Raw genomic sequence first — 21,601 nt, 5'->3', positions numbered from 1 at the left:
GACAAATGAACTATTGTCGCGCAGGTTGGCGCTGCTGTTCTTGATCTGCATCAGCTGCACTGCGAAACCCGATTAATGTGTTTTCGCTGTCAAAGAGACAGCTCAATCACACATAGTATCTAAAGAAAATGTCGACGTAAGTGCCAAACAATTTTTTTTCATTGAGATATGTGTAGTATGCTCAATATTTGTTTCATTTATAGCTGTAAATATGACGTTAAATGAATCCGTGCAATATATCATTGTACAATATGTACCCTATTTCATAGGAATGTCGTCTGTTGTTAGAATTGGGTGGGAGACATCGTTTGTTCATGTGATTGATATTAAATTTACTCGATTTAGTAGTTTGAATGAGCTGTCTTAAGTTTTAGCTTATCTTTCACCCTTACCAGTTAAATATTTTTTGTCTGCGCAATTACCAATTAGTTTACATTGTTTCTCTTTTCAGCCCACCGGACCATCCAGGAACCTGTGCCTATTTGAATACCACCAAGCATCCTTTCAAATTTTCAGCCTATGAAGGAATACCTGAAAATATATTAATAAACGTCCTCGGATGGCTTGTGAGTCTTGACATCAAACGTGTGCCTTTAATGTGATATCTCTTTTAACTTACGCCAACAACCGTTTTTAATATATCCAGTTGTCTCATGATTTAATGTGTTTGGTCACTTGTATGTGTCGAAACGTAAAATAAGGTTATATAATGTTTAATGGAGTGACGTTGACCGACCCAAAAACATACTGTAGTACGTTGATGGGTCAGTTCTTAAATAAATTGTTATGAAGATAACCCACTCGATCTGTAGAATGGATATATTTAATAAGTCTTGGGGAAACTGTAATAACACCTCTTGCGTCAAAACATATGACTTTAAACCCATCCCATAGCAATCACTACTACTCAGCCACATCTGTTATAGCTTGCCCTCCCATGGTCTGAGACGAATATGTGAATCTTACGTAAACCAACTGAAGGTCGACTATAATTATTTTTTTTGAAATGAAGTATTATATATGGCTACTACTGGCCACCGTGTATGCATTGCATGACGTTCAAATTAATGGGCTCACTGTTGTCATGGGATCCATCTATCCGATTTATCATTTCGTGGTTAATCGGTTTCTTTGATGCGACTGGTTTTTTTAGGGAATAGGATCTTGTGGGAAATTAATGCTTATTTAGTACTTGTATCACACAGGAACTCAATTTCTATAAATTTGACTCGGAAATACTTGTAGCTGTGGTGGTTCGAATTGATATTAAGCGTTGTCTTTTAAGTTCGTAGTAGTTTTCATAAAAATCCTTGGATTTTTCTAATGTCTGTGGCTTTATATGGTCTTGAGATCATAAGTTATGTTTCAGATGTCATTTCGGTTTTTACTGTGTACATTGTAATTATTTTGTGCTAGGAATAGAAAGAGTGTTGCAGGGTATTGGCTGATTAATCTAACTGACACTTGATTTGAAGCACAATTTCATTGAGTTCAATTCAGGTTGAGTCTATAGGTAGCCTAATCTTGAAGCAGGAGCAAATTGGTCAGGATATTCGGATGGGAATGCCCACTGGGGCCCCTGGTCCCAGGGTTTGCCCCAATAGGTGATATCACCGTAATAAAATATCCCCAAGTATTATTCTTATTAGATTTCAGGTTACAAAAGTTATGCAGTACAATAATTGATGTATATTAGTAGTTGGGCACTGTCTGATATTGATGAATGGGGACTTATGGAAAATATCACAAATTTACAGTGCTAAGGAGTTATTTACTGAAGCTATTTTGAACATAAAGTCCATTGCATTCACCAAGGTTGCTTGCTTGGTTGTGATTACATGAATGTGATGATTAGAGTAGATTAATTTGCTAAATTAAAAGTAAAAATAGAAATAAAAGAAAAATTTAAACATTGAAAATTAACATCCACTTGTTGCTGGCACTTGTAATTCTGTTTAGTTGACGATCAAGAATTACGTAAGCACCAATTGTGGGGGGATCATGGGTTTACTTACTGATAAATGTTTAGCGAAGAAAGGAGTGCACAGTTTATAAAACACCCAGCTAATATATATGTGTTCCCTAATGTATAGTGCCACATAGCATGCATATGCGTACTAATAATACGTTATTAATGAGAACTAGTAAAGAATATTATTATATAAATTTTTTATAACCATATGAAATTTTGAAAGAAACGCTTCAAATGTAGTGTTTAATTTCTTAGTTTTCTCTATATGAAGCAAGGCGATTGTGGTGATCTAGTGGGTAGAGCATTGAGCTGCTAATGAGGTGGTGTCAGGATCTAATTCTGGGTGAAGCCTTAAAACACACATTAAAAAATCTTCTCTAAGTGTTTGGTGGCCCAGGGAAAGGAACTCTACGAAGGAAGTCCTTACCCTGAACGTGTGAATTTCATGTGTCTATGACTAAATCTGAAGTGACCTCTACCCTCACCTATCCAAACCAACCTTTATGTTGAATCACTGAGTGAGGGATGTGAAGAAAGTATAAAAATCTGAAAAATCTTATGCAAGGAAGTGGGGAAAGTTAGTTTGAGAAGTGCTCATTTTATCTGAGCTGAAAAGAGGGGGATCTAAAATGGCCAGCACTGTGCTTACGTAATTCTTGAATGCTCTGTTGCCAGCAATTATCCATAATTAACCACATATTTATATGGAGTAAATATCATAAGGATGTGGGCATGAACTGAATTAATATTTGATACAGTTCATTTCCTATGTTGTGGAGAAGCATGGATAGTTCAATTAATTATGTACTGCTTTTCTTGTTTTTAACATTTTGTAGCCAAGTTTCTTGGGTGAATTTATGGCCTCTCAGAGAACCTTAGGCCTTGCTCATTGAGTGGCTCAGACTCACATGTATATGCTAATTCTCATCTAAGTGAACTGACAACTGTACACATCTTTATTTAGAGCGCCTCTGTTTACTAATGTCTTAGTCATGGTTTGCACTGGCTCTTGGTATTGCTAATTGATAGTATTGCTAACATCTCTCCAAGTACATTGAGAAATATCCTGGAAATGATACTGTTTTGAAGGCCGAATTATGCAAGATGAAATGGCACTTTGAAAAAATGTACTTAAAAATAATTTTCATAGGTAAAGAGTACATCCCGGCATTTATTTTTTATATTTTTGAACATATTTGTGCTGTTTCCACAAATAAATATATTTTCAAAATGTGTTACAGAAGACAACTTTTAACTACGAACTTGTCATGTAAAAGAGGATGTTTCTACATCTAAAATCATTAGATTCGGACTCCGTTTCTCCAGTTGCAATGAAAATTGGCACAGTTATGTGCGAGGGCTATTCGCAGAGTAAGGAATGTTCTGTAATGAAGAAAAAAACCAAGAATAGTAAAAAGATTTTTTTATATATCTGAAAGAGCGACAAAATACTACTTCTCTCACCAAACAAATTGAGACACTTATTATATCGGTGGAAAAGCTTCGAAATTCCTTCGTCATAGAATTTTGCCGCCTGCAATCTCAGCCTCCCAGTAACTCACATCCAATGCTTGTTGTCATCGTCAAAATGCTGTGCTACTAGCCAGGTCTTCATTCTTGGAAATGAGTGATATTCGCTTCGTGCAAGATCGAGACTATAGTGTGGATGAGGAAAAACCTCCCATTTGAAGGCATTATGGAGTTCTTGGGTGCGGTGTAAAGACTTTCTTGGTTTTCGCTAACCTGTATGGTGGTCTGTAAGAACTTTCAGCACTCATCTTGCGCGAAATTTGTGGTAGCCAAGCCATGGTGTGACTATTTCAATCAAGAAAATCCGTAAAACTTTTGGGAAACAAAGCAAAAACTCCATTTTTGTGAAACAGCGGTTTTCACAAACTTTTCCATCAACTTTAGCGACCAGTTCGTCAGTCACAATGCTCGGACGTCCTCTCTTTTCTTCGTTGTGAACGTCAGTTCAGCCATTTTTAGACATTTCTGCATAGAACTTTCATTTATTACATTTCCTCCATACACTTCACACACTTGACGATAATTTTCTATCCCTTTGAAGTTTTTGGCCTACAAAAACCATATTACTGACCGCACCTCATAACTGCCGAGAATTTCAATTGCAGAACTCATTTTCCTATTGTGTATCGAAAAAACAGGCAGTGCAGAGACATTCCCGTTGTCACGGCTGGATGCTGACACGTGCCAAGGTCACGGACACCGCCTGGCAGGCGCCTAGTGACGGCAAGCGAAAACGTTCCTTACTTTGTGAATAGCCCTCATATATTTTCAAGTCGGAGATTTTTATGCCATCTAATTTATTGTAGCTGGACCTTAGAGACCCCATAGGTGCCACTCATGTTGGTCCATATGCCAAGCATTTATCATAGTTCAGTTCAGTGGTTTCAGTTTTTGCTTTTTAAAAGTACTTATCTCAAGATGGCTTGCATTTTTTTAATCAGATGACTGAGTAAATGAAGTTTTTATTTGGTGAACCTCATTGGTTTTATTGCTCTCATGTCATTCGGAAAGGCCCTAATTGGATAAAAAGTTGTGTGGAATTACTGTACAATTTTTTATCTACTTATTAAACCATGAATCCAAGTTCCACCAAGTTATATTTAAAACTGTTACAGAAAACATGAAAGTGATTCTTCAACCTATCACTTGCTTACTTACATGATCATTAAATAAAATACCTTGTTGTTTCACTTTTACTGCCTGTCAAGATGTTTAAAAGTTTGCTCAAGAGAGTCAGACTTGTAATTGGGATTGTACTTCTCTGAGAAAGTTTAAGTGTAGAGAATATTCTTGCGGTAAAATGAAGTATCTTATAAATCAAAGTAATCACAAAAATATAATTTTGTAACACACTTTCAAAACAAATTATAAACTTTAATATTTTTAGCGTTACAATTTAGACACTTTTTTGAATGCTCCATTCATTAACTTGGATTTATTCGTATTTTTATTTGTTTCTTAATCGTATTTTATAGCTACTACTGCTAATGTTTGCCATGCTGAGGAAGAGGGCTTGGGATTATGGAAGAATTGCTCTTGTGCAGAAGAACGAGGAGAAATGGACGCAGTTATTTTACGGCCGAACAGATGAGCTGGTAGGCCTTTCTTCTGAGAGTGCCTCTCTATCCTCTGCTGAATCAACCGGAGTTTATGTTGATAAAGGTTTCTTTTCTTGGATAGTGGCTACTTTTAAAATAAGGTGAGTTCCATCTATAGACTCGTTGCAAATTAACTACAGCAAACTCCCGATTATCCAGGCTAATGATGAGGAGAGGCGGCACGAATACATAATTGGAAAGCACAAATAATCCAACCTTTCACTGTAATTTCTTGTAATTGTAAATCTAACCAGGGGCGCAGCTAAGAATTAAGGCTAGGGGGGGTTTTAGGCACAACTAATACTTTGGAGTGTGTGGGTATTGCATACCTGCCAGGGTAAGCGGGAGGTGCGAGGGCCCTCCTCCAGAAAATTTTAAGATAAATGGTTCAAAGTGACTAGTTTTACAGCTTTATGAGAGATATTTGATTAATCCTAACACTATTCTATAAGTAATACTAACCCATTAAGCAAAATGGATCAAACTCAAAAATTTCTCTGAGCTCTGGGGGGGGTTTTATCCCCCAAAATCCCCCCCTTCGCTGCGCCACTGAATGTAACAGATCATTATTGTATATATCCACATTGCCTGTTATTTGAGAATGCTCTCTGGAGTCATTAAGGGCTTTCTTTTCCATACCACAATCTTTTTAGTGGTGATAACGTGATTGTATTCTTATTCCTGCTGCTCCATCTAATAACTGATTCCTGAAAACTGCACACTCGTGGCTGCGAGATCACAGATTCAGGAAAGTGGTTTACGTGAATGCTTCAAAACCACTGTGCGACATCAGAAACTACACTGTCAGGCACCACGCCACGTAGTCGCATTTCACACCAAAGTGCCTAGGATGCAGCTGCTGTGGGATGCGAATCCGTGATTACTGAGCGCTATCGTGCACTGTGATGCTTGGTAAACAGGAACACAAAACTCCTGTGAAGGAGACAGGTGCGATATCTCCACCACTCAGCAGTTGTTATAGGAAACCAGGACTCACAGCAAATTGTCCACGAAGGCGAGTGCCTGGCTATGACTCATTCTTTCTCTACTTCCACTTCCCCTGCTGTCTTCTTTTATGCTATTCCCTTCCTCTCCAGTTTGACCCTTACTAGTCACAGTGTATGCATGCCCAAGTGGGTCGAAATCTCTAGTGCCCTTGGGCCGTAAACAACCGCATGCGAGGCCATGGCAATAGTTGCGCATTTGCGTTATGAATTATGCTATTGAAGATAGTAGATAACAATTTTCTTAGGTTACAATTTGTTAATCAGTTAAAAATCTTCTGAAATTAATCAAGAGTTTTTTTTCCCACCACTGATCATTGCCTGCAGTATTAGAGCAGATATCCAAGAGAACTTGAAAATTTCCTTGGCAGCAAGTAAATAAAATAATTCCATTTTTACGAATGGGATTCTCTTTTGCATCCAATTTTATTTTTTTATTAATATTGAGGGAAACATCAACTCATGCACGGATAATCCGCTACACGGATAAACCTCAGCCAGATAATGGAAAGTCTGCTGTATTATCATTCGTATCCTATTGTGAATTCGTATATAATATGTTAAACCTTGAGCAACTTTCTGCAGTTTGATGTATGAGTATAATTAAATTTTACTTCATATTCATCCACTTTTTTCATAAATGACTCTTAAACATAAACTATAGGAGTGACTAAGGTTTCACCAGCCTGGTAACCAATGTGGCAGCATCCCATAAAATCCCAACTGATCTCCAGAAATGTGGAAGTGATCATTAATAAATTGAAATTTGGCACACAAAGTTATTTCTGACTTAGTAGTTGCTATGATCCCGTGGCATTTAATTAACATTCAAGGAAACAGAATTCCACCTCTGGGCGACTTGTGTGCAGTGTATTGTATATGATTTCTGCCTCGACAAACGTCAATAACAAATCTTGCTTCACATCATGAAGCCATGAATGCATCAGGGTTCCCACTCAACCGTGAAAACCTTAAAACCGTGAATAAGCTTTGAATTTTGTCTACCTTGAAAAAGCCTGGAATAAGCCGTGAATTTTGTCATATAACCATAAAAATCTCTCAAAACTTGATTTTAGAACTACGATTGAAAGAGCAAAAGAAAAATTGATATGTCGATCATGTTTCAAGGTCAGTCATGCACAGACACTGTCCATGCATTTATCTGCACACTTATATTCTAAGTGCAATTTTTGGTCTGTGTGCCACATTGAACTTAAGCCTGTACCAAAGCCGGAAGACTGGTAACCAAAGTGTTCATTAACTCTGGTGAAAATTCAGACATTTCTTAATTTCCCTGGCACCCTGGTACCTCCATTTTTCTGCTCACAACCTTTAGCGGGAGCTGAATTTTGCAAACGATATGTGACGCCAGGAGAGATAGCATTATCATTGCTGCGTTTGCATTCATGGTGTCTACTGTGTTTGTTAAATTTTTAGTTGACCTGCAGCCGATGATCGTTACGCAATCAACATTTCTGCCTAAAATGGTTTGTCTAAAAACCATGAATTTGATGACATCTAGACTGTGAAAACCTGGAAAAAAACCGTGGATTTTATATCTTAGTTTGAGTGGGAACCATGTGCATGGTTATGTGAATCCAAGGTTGCATCGGTTACACCTTTTTTTCCGTTTGGATTCTGCTTCAGTTCCCTGTAGAGGTTCTCAGTTACAGTTTCTGTTCAAGTATTTCACCTTTCATTAACTTTCATAAGCCATTAATGGCTTTTGTTATGGTATTATGAAAACTACCTAAAAATATAAAGTACCCCTTTGGCCTGTTTCTCATGGATACGGACGGTCCACGTACAGGGTGCAGAGAGCAGTTGCTGCTGTTCACATAGGCACGGACGAAATCGGTCCGCGTCCGGTGCAGTATCAGCTGGTGCAGCTTGCCTAGGTAGAAGAATGCCATACTGCCAAGTGCTTTTCAAACAATTGCTGTGTACCAGGTTAGAAAAAACGGAAGACAAGTGCCTGTAAAAGAAGGTTAAGGGTGCAACATATTGTGGCACAAAGAAAATTAAAAGCTGCTTTCGTGACCACCTTTACTGAAGTTCGTCCTAAGTTCGTCGTTGTATCCTATCTAGTCCTTATGAAAGATTTTCAATTATTTTCGCATGTCCCGTATGGCCCGTATCAGCCATCTGCGTTCATGTGTAAGTACAAACCTGTCTCTGTGGCCCATACGCAGGCGGAGGGGCCACGCGGATGGCTCCTCCACGTGTGGACGGTCTGTACTCGTTCTGTGTTAGCTTCCATTAACGTCAATGGAATTTTATCCGCATGCGGAGCGTGGAAGGCCGCATCCATGTGAAACAGGCCTTAAGAGATCAGTTCCATAACATCACTCTATTTTAAGTATGCATTATTAAATATAAAGAATGAGAAATGTATTCATATTGGGTTTTATGCAAATTATTTTGGTACTTATTCTTTTTGGCTTCAGGTCTAAGCTTAAGAACTGGTGGAACCATGAACGGAAGAACCAAAATGATCCATCCACACATGAAGCCTTTGCATAGATATTGCCTAAATAATTTAAAAGAAAATCTCATTCTTCTCACATGATCTCCTACTTTATTAGGAATAGTAAAGTCTGTTTCACTAGCCTGGATAGAAATTTCTGCACTGTCTTAGTGATGGAATCGGGTATCTCCATCCAATCCCTTGTGCAACTATTTCTATCAACGGAAGCATTTTACCTTATCTTGGTGGGGTGGAGCATTCCTTTTTCCTTCCCTTTGTCAATTATCATCAGTTGTGGTGTTTTTTTAGTGTGTTGTGAAAAAGAAGAAATTGTTATCTCTTTGAGTTGAGTTTTATTCAGCTGTGCTAATGCTAGTATTTTTATTTGATTTTCAGGAATGAAAACATTATGCATAAGTGTGGTGCTGATGCTGTCCAGTATTTGTCCTTCCAGAAACATATAATTGTGTATATAATGATTGTGATGGTGATATCTCTGTGTGTCATACTGCCGATCAACTTCCAAGGTGACTTAGAAGGAGATGAGACGTCATTTGGACACACAACCCTGCATAACTTGGATCCCAGGTACTACTATTGTTCCATGCCTATATTAAATGGTTACATCACTCTCTATTCACTAATCACATTTTGTCATTATTTCCGTACCCATTGCTTGATTAAAGCCCATGCTTTAATCTTAAAACATTCAAATACATAATAAGATTAGACCTATGTCTATAATAACCTCTATATCAAATGTGAAAATTTCACATCAGGCACAAGAACTTAGGAAAAATATTCATATTTGAGGCAGAGGGTATTCTTGATAAGGGTCTACTACTTCAAGTGAACTCAGCCCTTTATTCACATTGTCATTCTCCACTGTCATCTCATTGGCTAGATGATTCTTTTCCATTTGCCCTGTGAATGCATATTAATGAAGAAGAACTAAAAATAACTGAGATCTCATGAAAACTATGCCATACCAGGACTAATATTCAGTGAGTGAATCACCTATGCAATTTTATTATTCGTGCCTGAGACGCCACTCTGGTAGCATTGTGAGTTTATACAGCATGAATAAGCGATTGACGACTAAGGATTTTGCTTCAAGAAATTTGAACTCGAAACCAAGATTAATTTGCAAATTATGAGATGATGAAGTGAGCATTATGACTGGGATGGTAGTATGACCCCATGGAAATCATGCTGAGCAGTAGTCTCGAAGTCAGCGGCGTAGTTTCGTACTATGTAGTATCCTACCTTTCCTGTGTAATCTAAGAATCTTGGCATGCCTCTCCTCATTCTCTTGTGTGAATTTTAGATGTTTTATACACAATAAACCTGATAATTGAATTAAAAAATCCTATGATAGTTGAAAATGTGTACAGATTGCTATAAATTTATTGACAGTTTTTTTATTTGTTAGTTTTTTAATGTAACATTTAGATCAGGCTTATAAATCTTTTTAATGGTATCTATAATAATGAATGAGTCTTGAAGGTGTGATTTTAGATAACTGATGTATTTTTTCATCTCATTCTTCAGCTCTCCATTTTTATGGGCCCATGTAACATTGTCCATCCTCTTTCTGCCACTGGGAATAATTATCATGAGGAGATTCTCCATTTCAATGAAGTTTGAAGATGGTGACAACAATATGTCTCGCACTCTCATGATAACTAATATTCCTAGAGCCATGTGTGATAAGAATGATTTGCAGAGGCACTTCCGGTAAGTTTCATTATTTTTTATAGTCAATGAATTGCATTTGAATGCATTTAAATATGTTGGCTGTGGTGGATCAAAGGTCGAGGGGCCGGGCCACTCACCAAGCATGATCATTCCGCCATGATGGGAGTAAAATTTACAAAACCTGAAAAAAACCGTCATGTATGAGAGGATTCAAGCAGAGTTCCCACTCCACCGTGAAAACCTAAAACCGTGAATAAGCCGTGAATTTCGTCTACCGTGAAAAAATCTGGAAATAGCTGTGAATTTTGTCGTAAAACCTTAAAAATCTCTCAAACTTAATTGTAGATATTTGATTGACAAATCAAAAGCAAAATCGACATGTCGATCATTATTTCAAGGTCAGTCACTCGCAGACACTGTCCACGCAATTATCTGCACACGTATACACGAAGAGCAATTAGTGGTCCTTGTGCCACGACTGTACACAGACCCTAAGCCTGTGATTGGAAGACCGATTACCAAAGTATTCATTAGCCCTGGCAAAAAATTCACTTCCCTGTCTCCCTCCATTTTCCCACTCACAACATTTAGCCGGCCCCAAGTTTTGGTAACGATATGCGACATCATAAGAGCACTTTCATTTCTGTGTTTGCATTCCCGGCATTTATCGCGTTTGCTAAATTTTTAGTTAAGGTGCGGCCAATGATTCTTATGTGGTCAATATTTCTTCCTAAAATGGTGTGTCATCATACCGTGAATTTGGCGAAATTTAGACCGTGAAAACCTGGAAAAAACCGTGAATTTTATAAATTAGTTAGAGTGGGAACCCTGTCGAAGTGAAGCTGGGTTGTTTTTTTGTTAACATGTAGTCATCAAGATTGATGTTAATAAGTGGTTAACGCTGCTGATAAACACAGGTGGTCCCCAACTTTCTCACACAATCCGTTCCAGAAAATATGTACAAATGTCGAACCGTTGAGCTCCGTACGAATTAGGGGTTATGATGTTCCAAAAGAGCGAAATAAACATCCAAAAACCTTATTTTTTACGCATATTTTATTTTTATTAACTAATGTTTAATAATAAGTTAATAAAATTCCTTGCAACATATACCTAATTTCTTTCGAAAATATGCAAAAAATACAGATAAAAGTTTAAAAAAAATGAGAATTCCATTGGTACCGAGTGAAACTTCCTCTCAGAGTTTAAGTTGACATTCCACTTATAATGTTCACTATAAATTAAAAGACATATCAAGAAGCATAACAAAATGCAATTGTTGAACCCTCACTCTGGATACCTTTAAATTTTTAAATCAAAATTCCTTATCTCATGATCGCATATCCGCAGTATGTCTTAGCATGTATATTTCGCGCGTTATTCAAAAAGACATTTGGAATTCGAACATTTCGTGAAATATCGGTGCTGAAGTTGTAAATGTTGTACATGAATTAAACAGTAATCAAATGGAAAAACGAAAAGGAAAAAGCATATTTATTTATTATAAATTATTTGGAAGCTGTTAGGTGGCCTCTATTCACCTTTTTTTTTTAAATATCTCCATTGAAGGCTGAACTACAGCTTTCTTCTTCACTTGATGAAAGGAGTACATAGCAGGCTGTCTCTTTCTTAAAAAATCGCCTTTCTGCCCTTGATCGTATTTGTATATTTAGGCCTCTCACCAAATTGGGCCTCAGGCCACCCAAATCCTAAATCTGGCCCTGTAGGTTGGGACTGATTTTATTTTTCTATTGTACACTAATAGAACATACCTTAACAGAAACAACTACAGTAAACTCTCATTAATACAAACAACCTTATTACAAAGTTCTCGTTTTTACGAAGCAAATCATTGATCCTGTCGAAAAGGCTAATCCAATCTATAGTGAAAGAAACGTTGTCACGAAATTACAAACTTCAGTCCCATTCTTGGTAATTATAAAATGAACTTTATTATGAACTTCCACTGAAATGCAACGGCGTTTAGGTGGATATACACTATACCACTACATAATCAGTGCGCTACGTTTAAGTTCTCCTTGTGAACTGTGCCCAAGAGCATCAATTATATTCCTTTATTCAGTCGGAGAAACTTTAGTATCAACACAACATCATATTGTAAGCTTCATTCCTGTGGAATCATGGTGACCCACTCATTACCACTCGAAAATTACGAATATTATGTCCTTTTCTTATGAACATTTGATTTGCAAACTTTCAGAGATACGAACATTCGAAAACTTTTAGCGTGCCCAAAATTTCAAATTTGGTGCCTTAAATTTAGAATTAAATTTAATTTTAAATTTAGTAGCCGTGAGAATGGGTAGCGAGTCGCTACCCGAAGCGTCGGCGCTCTCATATAATATTACCCGTGCGGTATCCCGAGAAGAGTTTTTACATGTTGTTTGCTGGGAAAGTGTTAAATCTTACATGTCATATTTGATTTAAATTCAATTTGTTTCAGGGAGGCATATCCTGAAATGGAGATTCATGATATTCAGCTGGCATTTGATATCACCAAAGTTAGTGCTATAGACAAAGAAAGGTAAGAAATTGATTTTTTTCCATTCCAACCTTTTGTCCACTGGTTTATTTTTTTGTCAAAGTACACGCATTACTTTTACATGTTTGATAAACTTGTATTGGCTGCAAAAGTGGTGTACATACAAGTAAGAATCACGTGATGCTTGTCAGATTGGACTAACAGGAAGTAAGTTTTCAAATTGATTAATTTTTATGCAAAATGCTTAGCAACTCGTGATTAATTTTCTGTACGGCTAAGGTTTTATTTGCTGTAATCATACCAGTTATTTTATTCTTAAAATCTAATGCGATGAAAACGAAGGTAAAGAATTGAATTTCCTGGAACAATTAAAAATTAAATAAAGAAATGAAAAATTATGCTGGCACATGTCATGATTTTTTTCAAGGAAATTACCATAGATTAGCCAGCAGCCTACCTTTACAGAGTCATTTGCAAGTGCACATGAAGAGCAAAAATTTCACAGTGGCAAATGATTTTTCCTAGAGGTAGAATTTTTACTTTATATGACCATGCTGGTGATACTAAGATTTGCAACATCATAAAGATACCTTGGAATGCTTTGCAGAAAATAAAGCTTGTGTGTTCCATCATATTTCTTCCAATAATATGTGTGTTGATTCTTACTATATCATAAATTTCTGTGTATTTTATTATCATCAAGTTATGATTTTTCCTCATTTTACTTATGCTTCATACTATTGAATTTCGAAATCCATTTCATGCATTTCTTATAATTGCTGTTTTTAATTTTACAAAATTGTTTTATTACATTTATTTAATTCCATCTCGTAACTTGATAAACTTTCTTTTATAATCTCAACATATCCAACGTAAAATTTCAAAAATAAATTTAACCCTTTTACGGCCACCGGGCTGATATATCGACCCTCGCTGGTTTAGCAAAAACTGCCAGGGGCTGATTTATCGGCCCAAATTATTTCACTTTTTTTCGTGATTGTGGCCTTTTCAACAGCTGTAATTTATGTAAACCCCCATAATCTATCTATGGTTATAAGAAATAAATATATCTTAAGAATTAGGAAAAAAATCTAGACGTATTAAATAAAATTAAGTAGCTTAAAAATTTTTAAATCTGAAATGTTTCTAATTCCGGAAAATAGCCTTGGCAGTCTTCTTACATGCCACCTGAAATGGGCTGGCAGTAAAAGGTTTATGTGGCTATTCATAAAGGTATATTTTTTACTTAAACATCTGCATTTTTATACCATGTGGCACATTGACTGTCCTACTCAGCAGGAATGTAATACAAAACTATTAATGTAATATCTGTGGCCATATTAGAAAATTAGGGAGTAGGACTTAATTTTTAGTAAAATTGTACAATTGTAGCCAGGTATCAATAAATTACCATCATTACACAAAGAGAAAGTACCTAAATATATGATTCAAACTTTATGCTTCACGACCCCTTATTATATATATATATATTTTTTAAATCACGAGATGTGGGTCAATTGACCCACATCTCGTGATTTAAAAAATATATATACCTAAATATATGTTGATGAAATGTTGTATTGGGAATTAATAATATTTTTATTTTTAAATCTGATTTTGATCGATTTAAGTCGCCATTGGATGTTAATAAAAATTACAAGTGAATGTCCTAAAGTCATTTATAATAACAGTTAATGATTTCTGTTTTGTGATCTAACAGTACATCTATGAAAAATTAAAATGCTTCAAGTTAGTGACCTCATTAATATTTATTTTGTGCATTTTCCAGGGAGAAGGCATATCAGGCCAAGCAATACTGTGAAAATCACCTGAGGAACACAGGAGTGAGGCTGGATATGCGACCTTATGCATGTGGAAATATTTGCTTTTGCTGTGATATGTTTGGTTGCCCCAAGGTAAGTAATCAACATATTAATTAATTATATTTATTTATCACTGAGGGTAAAACCTGTCATTATTTCATACATATTAATTTACAGCACACTCTTGATAATCCGGGCTAGTGACGGGGAGAGACGGCACGAATAATCGGAAAACACAGATAACACAAACTTTCACTTAAATGTCTTGCAACGTTCATAATTTACGTGAAACAAACAATATATTATTATTTATGCAGTTATTCCATTATTTAAGAGTGCTTCCCGGAGTCATTGAGAGCTTTCTTCGCCGGTTTGCAATCTTTTTAGCGTCGATAACATGGTTGCACTCGTATTATTAATGCTCCATGTAAGGCCTGGTTTCGAAAACCACACATCCGTGGCTGTGTGGTCACCGATACAGAAAAGTGGTTTACACGAATGCTTCAAAACCACTGCTCGATGTCGGAAACTACACTGTTAGGCACCACGCTTGACACGCTCGGCAGGCAATCTGCAACAGGTATATACCGCACCGGATAATCGGGAGTCTACTGTACTTCAGATTTTTTGCGAATGGGACGTTAGTATTTGACCTAAATTTATACTTTTGAGTGTAGAGGTATGGAGGCAAGAAGGTAAACGGGAGTGATATTGTATATTTCTTGGGCTCATTGACACTAGAAATGTTGTCTTTTTTCCCTTGCCTTCCCAATACACCTTTGGCACTTTAAGGTATATCAGAAAATATTTCATAATTAATGCAGTCAATGATAAAAATTTTTGGCGAGTGGTTGGAGGACAAAAATTTACTAAAAGTCATAAAATATCAACAATATTTAACCATTGGAAGGAAGAGGAGACATTTGAAATTAAAAAATATTCAAAATGATCGCTCCGGCAGTTATAGTGTTAATCAATTATGTTATATTGTCGTTTCTGAAAGAGTGTGAAAAATGAAGATTCCTATATTTTTCTATTTTTCAATTCGTCATTCAGATTATGGAACATAGAAAAATTGCAAATAAATTGTGAAGTGTTTCTATTAGTTTTATTTTTTCTTTTGGGGTGAACTGTAGGACTAGATAATGTTTGAACATTTTTATTATTAAACAGCAAAATATGCGTTATAAAAGTACGCAAAGGCCATTTTATTAATCTGCATTAATGTTTGCAACTTATTGTGGAAGATGAATATTGTAGACGTAATAGTTTTTCCTAGGTGAGTTACGAAGTATATGAAGATGACAAAACGGCTAATTTTATGGTGCACGGAGTCATTTATTGCACTCAGGTGTCTCGATTTTTGAATTTTTCATAAAACAAAAAATATGTAATTTGAAATTGAAAATAAATTTCCTTTAAAATGAAGTATTATTCATTATTATGGCATGCACCGAAGTCCAGATATAAATTTGCAAAGCACAGCAGCACATCATTTTGACGCCGACAGTAGCATATCTCTCTCGTAGTGATTCAACCTCAATATTGGTTTGGATAGGTCAGGGTAGACCTCTCCTCAGGTTCAGCCACACGTTTCATAACGTCATATGCTCAGGGTTGGGAAGCCAAATCCTTTTCCTGGGCCACCTTGCACTTGGATAATTTTTTTTTGGGGTTGACCTTAGGTTTCACCTGGGGTTTGAACCAAGGACCCTATGGTCAATGGCCCAAAGCTCTACTCACTGGGCCACCACACTCTCCATGAGGTATGGGTTGGTTGGGTCCCTCTTATCCAAGTTCCTCTGGTGTTTGAGCTAAGTACCGGAAAAATATGATCAACAAAGATATCATACTGCCCACAATTTTTTTATAATATCAGTGACTATTACTATAGTAAAATTTGTGGGAATAGGGTGATTTCCTATTATTTTTTATTGCCTAAATTGAAAGATTTTTACTAGGGATGGGTCGAATAGTAGATTTCTCGAATTCGAATATCGAATTCGAATATGAAATCATTGCTCGAATATTCGAATACCTCGAATTTCGAATACCTCGAATACTAAACGATGAATGTGAAAATGCTTGACTAGGTCGCCTATGCAGCAGGAAACCCAAGATTTTGGCGAGTAATTGTGATTGCCTTTAAAGGATTCAAACAGGAATTTAGCTGATTAATGGAATATTTTAATTTTATGTAAACAATAGGGTAGTTTCCTTCATTAAAGAAAACGAAAGGTATTGATTGTGATTCGTTACCCACCATTAGTGTATTCATAATATACAAATTATTTCGTTCTAGAAATACCGGTTTAGACTAATGACAATGTTCAATTTTACCTCATTTGAAAAAGGCCAGATTGGCGCCTATGCGATGCCACTCCACGTGACATCACAGGGACCTAGTTTCTACACGAGAGGATCGGAGTTTTACATCGTCTGAGGTTACCAATGCATGCATGAGGCACAGAGCTCAGGGAAACATGTCTTAATAATCACACAGTCTGTTTGATAAGGTATTAATAATCCTTATTTAAGCCAAGCGCTACCAGCTAGCATAGTACTCGGCTACCTGCTAGCATCCTGCGTCGTAATAGCGCTCAGAGCCTCGCCCCAAGGTCACCTCACTTGCGGGAGCGGGAACCAGAACGACGTCACGCGGAGTTTTTCCCGGCATTCATACTTAGCCGTCGCGTTTTCGCGCGCTTGAAAATTTTCACTTTTAATTTAATCGCGAAAAATAGATATCGTCTATTAAAACTCTAAAAGCGTTAAATACGTACTTCAGGAGTATTAATATTTCGATTTAGGCAATAAAAAATAATAGGAAACCACCCTATTTGAGCATTACGCCTCCGTCGTATTTCTTCTTCTTCCCGGTATTTATTTTCCTGCGCAAAATGCTTAAATAAAGTCAGAAATATGTCGTGTTTGGTCTTATTCTTTTTTAAATTACGCGCACATTACTAATATTTCAATCCAATAAAGGTGTAATAACAATTGCCGAAAGTCATTGTTAGACACCTTTCGAGCTAGTAGATGACTCATGCAGCAGTTGACCTCGAGAAAGGGGGAAATTCGAAGCAGGTAGGTAGAAAAAGGTCAGTGGGTGAGAAAAGGGGGTGGGTGCGAGACACGTTTTTATTTTTCTCGCGTAACTTGATATTTTTTGAAGCTAAAGTTTTTGTAATACAATCCCTGCGCGAGCTGGGATCTTTTGTTTGATTTCGGAGAAGAGGAAATCTTCAAGAGTGGGTGAGGCGAATGCTGAATGGAGGGGGATAGCAGATCGTGGGAAATGCGCCAATGTCACTATCCCACGGCACTGAGTTCCTCCCTATGGTAGTTTCATCTCCTGGGGAAGATTCAAAATAAGTGCCTGTCATTATTAGCCACAAAGGACACACGGCAAACACCTCCTCTCATTTTATCAAAAGATGGATGCGGGAAAATGGTCAGTGGGGAGAAAGAGGGAAGGGTGAAACACGATTCTAATTCTATTATTTTCCGGTAACTTGATATTTTTTTCAAAGCTGAGGTCTTCGTAATACGATCCCTGCACGAGCCGGGACCTTTTTTTTGTTTTCGGGGAAGAGGAAATCGTCTGAGGGGGTGGGGCGAACGCTGAATGGATGGGGATAGCGGATCGTGGGAAATGCGCCAATGTTGCTATCCCACGGAACTGAGGTTCTCCTGATAGGGGACACCTGGGATTTTCGGATTGTTTTCATCCGATCAATTTCGGTTCCCCAAGTCGAACTCTTTTCACCGCTCGAACCCGTGAATTTGATGTATTTCGTCAGCTTGCCTAAAACGGCGCTGCATGCACTAGACGACTTGAGTTCTCATTTTTCCGAGTCAACTACCAACGACGTGCGAGCGACAGTGTATGACGCGAAATTCAAAGTATTCGAGGTATTCGAGACGGTACCTTTAGCATAACTATTCGAGATCTCGAATATCGAATACTTTCTATTATTCGAGGTATTCGAGTATTCGCGGATACTATTCGCACATCTCTAATTTTTACTCCTGGAGTGCACATTTCATGCTCTTAGATTTTCGAATGACTATGTATATCTATTATTTGCGATTAAACGAAAAGTGAAAAATTTCAAGCGTGCGAATTATTATTAAGAAATGTTTCCCTGAGCTATGTGCCTCATGTATGCATTAGTAATCTCAGACGATGTAAAACTCCTATCTACTCGTATAGAAACTAGGTCCCTGGACATCACGTGGAGTGGAATCGCATGGGCGCCAATCTGGCCTTTTTCAAATGCGGTTAAAAGTGACCGTTGCCATTCGTCTAAACTGGGATTTCTAAAACCAAATAATTTGTGTATTATGAATACACTAATGGTGGGTAAGGAATCGCAATCAATGCATTTCATTTTCTTTGATGAAGGAAACTACCCTATTGCGATATCTTCATTGATCATATATATGTTGTTCCACAACATCTCTCCACAAATAGTTGACTCTAAGAACTGGAGTGAGAGCCAATGCCAAAAAGAAATATTAACCAGAATTAATTGTGTAAAACCCAGTTTGAAAACTTTTTTAAAGCAGAATTTATATTACATTCTTAAAATAGAGTGACCCTGTGGATTAATTCAATGGTGAGAAGATTTGATGAATTATTTTAGGTATTTTTAATAATATCATAGCAAGAATTATTAATGGAAATTATGTATGTAATTTAAATGAGAAATTGAATGAGAACTGAAACAGAGAACCAATGTCAAGAGCCAAACAGGAATTGGAGCTAATAAAAGGGGAACCAACCAATCATTTATTTGTTTATTAGTAATTTACAACACTGTATGTGAATAGTTAGATTTATCTTGAGATAAAAATGTATTTACGTACTAGATAAGGATCATAATTAAGAATAATGTGTTATGATGACCTGCAAAGAATGCATTTCTGTATGTTATTTAATATTTTCTTTGGGAGATTATTGTAATAGTTGAATATAAGAGTGTATTTATACTTCATATTTATGTTTTTTTTTAATTTCTATCGTAAAAATGTTTTTGTAACATAATTGGTTTTTTTTAATCATCATTGGAATAGGGTATTTCCTTCATCAAAGAAAACGAAAGGCATTGATTGCGATTCGTTACCCACCATTAGTGTATTCATAATATACAAATTATTTGGCTTTAGAAATACTGGTTTAGACGAATGGCAAGGGTCAATTTTTATCCTTATTTGAAAAAGGCCAGATTGGCGCCCATGCGATGCCACACCACATGACGTCACATGGACCTAGTTTCTATACAAGTAGATAGGAGTTTTACATCGTCTGAGATTACCAATGCATGCATGAGGCACAGAGCTCAGGGAAACATGTCTTAATAATCGCTTATTAAAACTGGCTAAGGTCGGAAAGTTTTCTTCATTTGATAAGGTATTAATAATCCTGATTTAAGCCAAGCGCTACCTGCTAGCAGGGTACCCTTCTACCCGCTAGCATCCTGCGTCGTATCAGCGCTCAAAGCCTCGCCCCACTTGCGGCAGCGGGAACCAGAACGACGTCACACGGAGTTTTCCCATCATTCCTATTTAGCCGTCGTGTTTTTGCGCGCTTGAAAATTTTCACTTTTCATTTAACCGGGAAAAATAGATATCGTCATTTTAAAATCTAAAAGCCTGAAATATGTATTCTAGGAGTAATAATCTTTCGATTTAGGCAATAAAAAGTAATAGGAAACCACCCTATTGTTATTCTTTGTATTGAAAAATTTTTTCCCTTGTGTTATTGGGAAAACAAGAAGTAAATAAATAAATTTATCTGTGAGAAATTTATTGCTTGGATCTGTCTTTTAGGTTGATGCCATTGACTACTACTCAGAAGAGGAGCAAAAACTTAGGCTTACTGTGGATGAGGAGAGGAATTATGCCTTACGTCGTCCGCTTGGAATTGCATTTGTTACCATGTCTTCTGCAGATGAGGCCAGCCGCATTCGGGAGGACCACAACATTCGCTGCCAGTGCGCTGGCCAGCCCCCTTCGTCATCATTGAGCCACCAGTTGGAGCCACATCAGTGGAAAGTTGACTTTGCTCCTCCCCCGTCAGACATTTACTGGTGAATCTCATTTTTTAATCTTATTAGAGTGCTGATAATTTTTTATTTCAAATTTCTCGTGCTGAGGATCGTTCTGATATAATAATAATAATTTTATTGTCACTCAGCCTTTACAGCTATAGGCAATGTCAAACATCTTCATATATTAAAACAGTATGCATTGTAGCTTTATGCAATTTGAGACAAGAACATTACACAAATACAAATACAATTTCAATTACACATTGACAGCAATTATAATAATAATAATAATAATTTTTATTCACTTTAGGCAAGAACATTTGCATAGTTTCGTCAAATTGAATCAAATTAAATTTACAGAAATAAAAGACCAGCATTCCCTAGATTTTTGTTTAAAAAAATTCCTGCAGAGAGTAAAACGGTCTTGCAACAAGCCAATCGAGTATTTTATTTTTGAAATTATCAGCAGGCATATCTGCCACACTACCTGGGAATTTATTGTACATTCTCATCCCAATGCTCTTTTAGCTGTTAAAAGATGTGGATAACCTGTAGTATGGTAAATTTAATTTGTTGCTATTCCTGGTATTATGACGGTGAATATTTTCATTTAGAAAATAGTACCTGTCATTGGTCATCTTAAGGAACGAAGTCATTTGAATGCAAGTTAAGTACAGTGTTACCAAGCGAAGTTTGGCTTTGAAATACAAGCAAAATTTGAGATATGAGGAACGGCCGGCTGCATACAGTAGCGTGTAAGTTGTGTACAGGCATCCCCCGAGTTACGTAAGGGATGCGTTCCGGCAGACTCTGCGTAAGTCGAAATTTACGTAAGTCGAACCTTTGCCTTAGTGCTTCAGAGATTGCGATCGGCGCGGTGAAATTCTCTGCGGAGAAATACGCGGTAAATTCTTGATGAAGTTTCATTCAATTCACTGCGATATTCATGA

General features: G+C 36.8%; 1 protein-coding gene across 2 annotated transcripts in view; it reads left to right on the top strand.

Annotated features, from left to right (window-relative positions):
* Positions 1-32: 32 nt before the first annotated feature.
* The window catches only part of LOC124167237 (calcium permeable stress-gated cation channel 1), a 38,868-nt gene continuing 17,299 nt past the window's right edge, over positions 33-21,601 (top strand). For both annotated transcript variants that reach the window (XM_046545110.1, XM_046545112.1), the window contains exons 1-8: positions 33-136; positions 452-566; positions 4,978-5,201; positions 8,968-9,159; positions 10,123-10,308; positions 12,734-12,814; positions 14,562-14,688; positions 20,431-20,690. In XM_046545110.1, coding sequence (XP_046401066.1) covers positions 129-136; positions 452-566; positions 4,978-5,201; positions 8,968-9,159; positions 10,123-10,308; positions 12,734-12,814; positions 14,562-14,688; positions 20,431-20,690 — 1,193 coding nt within the window. In that variant the 5' untranslated portion in view covers positions 33-128. The remainder of the gene's footprint in view (positions 137-451; positions 567-4,977; positions 5,202-8,967; positions 9,160-10,122; positions 10,309-12,733; positions 12,815-14,561; positions 14,689-20,430; positions 20,691-21,601) is intronic.

Source organism: Ischnura elegans, chromosome 10 (genome assembly GCF_921293095.1).
Source record: "Ischnura elegans chromosome 10, ioIscEleg1.1, whole genome shotgun sequence".
NCBI classification, from domain to species: Eukaryota; Metazoa; Arthropoda; class Insecta; order Odonata; family Coenagrionidae; genus Ischnura; species Ischnura elegans.
This window is presented reverse-complemented; position numbering and strand designations above follow the sequence as displayed.